We start from the raw sequence: 6,796 nt of genomic DNA, 5'->3' as shown, positions 1-6,796 counted from the left end.
TAACATCCCTCAGCCCTTGCCAGTTAGTCAGTAGCCATTTCAACGTGTGGGCACTCGAGTGGGGAACAGAACCCCACTACTGCACCATGTCTGGTGTACAGACTGAGCCTTTCTAGTCCGGCATGCTCTGGTCCAGCAACATCCGTGGTCCAGCATGATTTTAGGGAGCTGGATGTCCACTTGAGTGTGACTAAGTTTCCCGCACTCCCAAAGTTTGTTTCCAGCCACCAGTCCTGGCTCCATGTGGCTACTTAGTTCTAATTGACCCCTCGATGTCTTCTCAGAGCCCAGTAAGCAGTGGACGTGTTGGTGATGCTGCTAGACCATATTGACCTCCCGTGGTCCAGCACATTCACCAATCAGGTCCAGAGGGTGCCAAAGTAGAGAGGTTCAAATTCATGGAGATTGCCTATCTCCTAGAACTGGAAGGGACCTTGAAAGGTCATCAAGTCCAGTCCCCTGCCTTCGCAGCAGGACCAAGTACCATCCCTTACAAATTTTTGCCCCAAATTCCTAAACGGCCTCCACAAGGATTGAATTTACAACCCTGGGTTTAGCAGGCTACTGCTCAAACCACTGAGCATCTCTCCCCCAAAGCATGCTGTGCAGTTGCACACAGTCCTGGGACTAAAGGCAGAGGAAGCATCGTGATGTACCCATTACACAGACCGAGGCTAAAGTTCTAATCTCACGGGGGCTCATTTACTGCTCCAGACAAGGCCTGTGTGTTGTGTAACATGCTTAGCTCCTGCCTAGGCTGGGATATGAAATGGCTGTAGCTTGGTTTGAGCACCCGGGGCTCAAACTCCAGTGTAGACGTTGCTAATTAGACTCTCCCAGGCTAGCAGATCCTGGTACGACATGGGGACACGGGGGCGGACGCCTCCTGCTCTTGTAGCATGGACAGTAGCCGGCCATTGGGCTGTTGAGTGCTCCTGGGTGAGAACGGGGGTGTCCCGGTTGATTCACAGGGGATCAAGGGCCACTGTGTTACCCTGGGGTCTGTGGTTCCACAGCCAGGATGGGACCAAGGGGGCCGGTGTATTTGCTTTGGCAATGCCCCTTGCCAGGCTGGTGAAATGACTGCAAGGAAAGGCTGAATCAGGCAGAGGGACGGACGGACAGGGGCCGATTGGCTTTCCTGGGGTTGCTAAATGCATCTGTGAAATTTCACACTGACCACCCCCCCCCCTTGGCCCCAGCAGCTCCAGCTGGCTTTAATCCACATTCCGGCCCTGGCTCTGGGGACCGGGGGAGGTGGGAACGGAGGGGTAGGCGGCCTGGGCTCCTGGACGCAAAGATCTGCCCAGCACCTCAGGAGCCAATTCGCCTGCTTGCCATGAGGATGCTGAGTGAGAGGCGGAGGGAAGGGGTGGGGGTGGGAAGAAGGGGGAAGGGGCTGTAACTTCAGGACTCTAATTAGACACCAGGCTGAGGGACTGACAGGCAGGAGGAAGGAACAGCTGCCGGCCTGTGTGTGAGACAGAGCGCGCAGGGAGGGCTCTGACCACATCTGTCTGAGGCGTTAGGAAGGAAGCCGAGGAGAAGAGAAATGAGCTGAGTGGAGACGAGGAGTCAGGCTGTCTGCCCAGAGCAGAGGGCAAGGAGGTGGCTGGGAAGTCAGAGGGGCTCGGAGCATTTGCCCAGTAGCACCAGGTCCCGACAGAGCTGCAGAGCCCGAGAGACCTTCGGGGTCAGAACTCCTTGCTCCTAGCATCCTTCTGCCACCCCTGGCGCTGGGATCTCTGAAGCATGGAGGAGCAGCTGTACTGGGAGGCCTATGGCGAGAACCAGACAGGCGACTGTGATTACGAGGAGTGGAGCCCGTCCCTGGTGCTCATCCCCACCATCTACCTGCTGGTTTTCCTGCTGGGTACCACTGGCAACGGCTTGGTGCTGTGGACCATCTTCCGAGGAGGGCAAGAGAAGCGGCGTTCGGCCGACACCTTCATCGCCAACCTCGCCATGGCTGACCTGACCTTCGTCGTCACCCTGCCTCTTTGGGCTGCCTACACCTGGCTGGGCTACCACTGGCCCTTCGGCTCCTACGCCTGTAAGCTCAGCAGTTACCTGGTCTTCGTCAACATGTACGCCAGCGTCTTCTGCCTGATGGGCCTCAGCATTGACCGCTACTTGGCCATCGTGCGGCCCATGGCTAATGCCAAGATGAGGTGGAGGGCCAGCGGGCTGGTGGCCACCGTTGCCCTGTGGGCCTTGGCGGCCATTTTGGCTTTGCCAGCCATGATCCTCCGGCGAGCATCGGTGCTACCCGGGGAAACCAAGGTGACATGCTACATGGACTACTCAGGCATGGTGGCCAACGGGACCGAGGGGGCCTGGGAAGTGGGGCTGGGCCTGTCTTCCACCATGCTGGGCTTCGTGGTCCCCTTTGTCGTCATGCTGACCTGCTACTTCTTCATCGCCCGCACCATCGCCGACCACTTCCGGAAGGAGCGCGGCGAGGAGATGAGGAAGAGGAAACGGCTGCTGAGCATCATCATCGTGCTGGTGGCCACTTTTGCCCTCTGTTGGCTGCCCTTCCACCTGGTGAAGACCATCTATGTGCTGATGGACATGGACATGATGCCCTGGTCCTGTGGTTTCCACGCCTTCCTCAATAACTTGCACCCCTACTGCACCTGCGTGGCCTACATCAACAGCTGCCTCAACCCCTTCCTCTACGCCTTCTTTGACCCCCGCTTCCGGCAGGCCTGTACCGCTGTCCTGTGCTGCAGCCGGGGGCACTGGCCGGGGTCCAGCAAGGACAGGTCAGCCAGCTACTCCTCCGGCCACAGCCAGAACCTGCAGGGGAAGGGTGTGGAGCTGCAGCAGGAGAAACTGGGTCCAGGGAGGCAGGAAACTCTGCTACGAGGCTAAGAGAAGTGGGAGGGCACAGACCCATCTTCAGGGACATCCTCTGCTGCCCCCTGTCTTCCATTGCTTCTCTCGTGCCTTCTTTTTTCTTTTCTCTCCGCCACTGCTTCCCTCGTTCATCCTTCGTCCTCTTCCATGTCTCCTTTTACTCCTCCTCCAGCTCCTGTGAGGAGAAGGTGTCCCGAGGTCTGTGGCTGGCCCGCAGAAACTCAATGCCACCCTTTGGCATGGCACGGTCTGCTAGAGGCCTGTCTACAGTGCAGCCGGAAGAAGCCTCCCATATTCCAGCCCTAGTCACTCCAAGGGCTTGGGACCCACACAATAGATCCAGTGCTTGTCTGTCTCACCAGCAGCAGTGTAGACATGGCCTGGAGGGCTCATGACCCAGAAGCAGACAACCCCAGGAATGAGGGTTTTCTGCCTTTCTGAATTACTGTTCTTTTTTCTGGTCACTGCCTGGGCTTTGGGAGTAGGGTGTTAATGGGAGGGGGTAGGGGTGGAAGACTCCCCTCAAGTAACCGCCCTCTGAACATGGCTCCCCCTCCCTACTCTAGAGATAGCCTCAGGGATCAGGGTCTGATGCAGGGGGTAGGGAATTTTTTTGGGGTGGGGGGGCCGCTGACCCACAGAGAAATCAGTCGGGGGCCACACAAGTGAGAAGTGAGAAAAAAAATCCCTCACTGATGTGGCCACTGTCTGAGAAGAGCCCCCACCCTTCGCCCTGGAATGTCACACTTCTGTGGGGTGTGTGGGTGAGGGGGAGGAGGAAAAGTCTGCCCCCCCCATCCAGACCTTCCTCCCCCTTCTCATTAGGCCTTTGCCAATATCCAGACCCCCATGGTATTGGATACAGTGTCCCCCTCTGCCCCCCAGCTGTGGGGCCGAGGGAGCTGTTAGCCATAGGACCCCCTCCCTCCCGCCAGCCTGCACAGACATTTCTTTACTAACAGCTGCCTTCCCCACCCCCAGCCCTCCCCCTCACCCACTCAGGATTCCCCCCAGAGCCTGTTTCATCTGCGGGGGGGGCGGGGGGCAGGAAGAAATCACCTCGCAATGGAGGAACGAGGTGGCTAGGGCAGAGGGTCTGTCCCAGTTTTGAAGTCCAAGAAGCTGCTGCCCCACGGCTTTCTGTTTATTCACCTGCTCGCCCTCACCCATGTGGAGAAAAAAGCCAGAGAGGAGGTTAATGGGGGTCACTCCTCGCATGTCCCCCCTCCCCCCTGCTCAGATAGCTTTAGCCACAGCTCCAGAGCAGCTCACTGGATGAGTTTGCCAAGAACTGTCTCCCCCCCACCACCCCTCTAAGCCTGTCTCCTGGAGGGAGGGGCTATTTGGTTGGGTTGCAGGGGTGGGGGGGTTGGTAGAGCTCCTTCCCTCTGGTGTTAGGGTTGCCAGAGGTCTGGTTTTGAACTGGACAGTCCAGTATTTGAGCTTTCTGTTCGGGAAACAAATGGAGAAAATAGAACTGTCCGGTATTTTCTAACTAAGATGTCATGTCGATTGTGATGTCATGTCAAGTATGTCCAGTGTTTTTGTGGAAACCATCTGGCTACCCTATCTGGTGTGGAGATATCTTTCTCCTGCTTGTTAGCCCATCCCTGAGAAGAATTCCCGGCCTGTCTCCTCAGCAGATCTCAAAGTGCTTCCCAATGTAGGGTGGGGAAACTGAGGCAGCGCACAAGGAAGTGACTCGCCCAGAATCTCCCCAAGAGAGGCAGGAAGAGAACCCAGGTGGCGGTGTGCCCAGGCATTGCTCTACTCGCTGCCCGGGCCCCGAGGCCTGTCAGAAGGGCATTGTGGGGAGCAAGGGATGGGTGGTTTTGCTTGTCAGACAAGCCCCAGGGGAGGAGCTAGTGGGTCACAGGAGTCTCTCCGCATGTGGCCCTTTGCTGGGCCTGAGGCTGAAGGGCCGGGGAAGTGGATGGATGGGCCAAGTCGGTCGGGGGCCTGCAGAGGAGTGGGAGGTGGAACAGCTACAAGAGGTGGCAGGTGCTAGGAATTGCATGGGCCCCCTGACCCCACCCACCTGCCTCTGAGGACCACGCGGGCATGAGGTCTGGGGCAGGCATCTGGGGGCCACACCACTCCTTCTGCATAAGGGCTCTGGGGAGGGGGGGGCTCTGGGCATGTGGGAGCAGCCCCGGGCCTGCCCCAGCCCTTGGGGGAATGGTGAAGAAGCACGACCTGTGATGGACCCGCTGAGACTGGAGAAGGCGTCTCAGGAAGGGGCAGCTCCCTTTGCATAGCGCCCGGGGAAAAGCAGAGCCCATCCACAGAGCTGCTGGGCTGCGGCCGTCACAGTTTGGCCAGAAAGACCCCACCGCCCCCAGGAGACGGGTGAGTCCAGCTGGATGTCGGGCGGCAGAAGAAAAGTCACGTTCCCCAGGAAGAGCTCTCCAGGCTAAAAACTGTGCTGGGCTTCCCCAGGAGACGCCTCCCAGCTTGCGGCGGCTTGTCTGGGTCTCTGAGCCCCATGGGGGCTGCCCTGTCAGAACTCTGAACAGTGGGGTCACCGCTCGGACCATCTCGGGGAGGGAGGGGGGCCTCTGTCAGGCCGGGGCTGCTGCTGTGTATGATGAATAAATGGGCCTTGGCTAAATTTTGTGTCAGGTGGCTTCAGTAACTGCCATGGGGGAAAGCTGCTGGAGATCCTGGTTAGGTGTGTGAGATGGAAGGAGCAGGGAGAAGTGGGGAGAGGGGGCAGAGATTAAGGGAGGTGGCAAAGGGACCGGGAGCAGAGATGGCGTAAAGATGGCAGATAACGGACACAGTGGGAGGGAAAACAAGCACGGGCAGGAGAGACCGGGAGAGACAGCTGGGCGGGGGTGCGCGTGTGTCACCGGCCGCTGCCTTATTTAATCTCCCCTGCCACATCCCTGCAAAGCCAGACGGCTCCAGGAATTTACAACCAGCGCGAGCAGCTGTTCGGAAACTGCTGTTGGGTGGGGCTGTGCAATGAACGCCAGATGCTCCGTGAAAGCCAGAGGCTGGCGGGCAGGCTGGGCAGGAGGTGGAAGGGAAGCGGGGGGGGGGGGTAAAAACCCCCACAGGTGTGGGTCAAAGGGTGCCTGAGCTGCTCTGGGGTTGAGGCTGTGGGCAGAGGGGGATGCAGGCTGGCATGGGACTGTGGGCCGAGTCCCTGGTGTATTCCCAGGAGAAGCCACATCCTGGGCCATTTTTCTGACCATTGTCCGGACCTGCTGGAGAATCTTTGGGACAGAGGAAATAAAACTTTTGCATTGGGTGGGAAAGGGGCAGAATCAGCCTGGAGGGGCCCAAAACTACGGGGGAAGGCCCCCAAATCTTTATGGGCACATGGATGTCAGCAAGCGTGTGCCTCTGTGTTGGTTCCTACTTCTGAGTAGACCCAGTGTCCCTGTCTACATCTGTGTGGGCATATATGTTGTGTGCATGTATGTTAGTGCTGACTTCTCAGAGTGTCTGTCCATGCATGTTGGCAGACACATAGGTTGGTGTACATACATGGTAGTGCGTGCTTCTGTGTGTCAATGTGCATGTGTGTTGGTATTAATGTCTCTTTGTGTGTGTCCATGCATGTTGGCAATTATGTGTGTTGGCATGCATGGACGTTGGTGCACATGCATGTCTGCTCACACGTGTGCAGGGCTACATGCATGTTGGCCTACATAGCTGTAGGTGTATGTGTGTGTGGGTGTATGTCTATGTTAGTGTACGTGGGAGCCGATGTCTGTGCATGTGTGTGGTTCTCCTGTGCATACACTGTGTCCGGGTGGGCATGTCTGTTCTGTGTGTGTGTGGCAGTGTCTGCTCCGTGTGGTCATGCCTGCGTTTTGTTTGTGGGTACTTGCACAAGCGCATGCTGGGAAGCAGACGTTTGTGAAGGTGCTCTCAACGCTGTGCCGGGGTGCGCATTTGCCTCCACACAGGTGGGTAGCGGGGA

At 57.8% G+C, this 6,796-nt stretch overlaps 1 protein-coding gene across 1 annotated transcript; it reads left to right on the top strand.

Annotated features, from left to right (window-relative positions):
- The first annotated feature begins 1,403 nt into the window (after nt 1-1,403).
- APLNR (apelin receptor) lies at nt 1,404-4,342 on the top strand. The gene has a single exon (XM_075928578.1). The coding sequence runs from the start codon at nt 1,753-1,755 to the stop codon at nt 2,875-2,877; it is 1,125 nt and encodes a 374-aa protein (XP_075784693.1). The 5' UTR covers nt 1,404-1,752; the 3' UTR covers nt 2,878-4,342.
- Nucleotides 4,343-6,796: the final 2,454 nt, after the last annotated feature.

Source organism: Pelodiscus sinensis, chromosome 4, assembly GCF_049634645.1.
Source record: "Pelodiscus sinensis isolate JC-2024 chromosome 4, ASM4963464v1, whole genome shotgun sequence".
Lineage (NCBI taxonomy): Eukaryota > Metazoa > Chordata > Testudines > Trionychidae > Pelodiscus > Pelodiscus sinensis.
The sequence above is the reverse complement of the archived record's forward strand: the minus strand, read 5'-3'. Positions and strand labels throughout refer to the sequence as shown.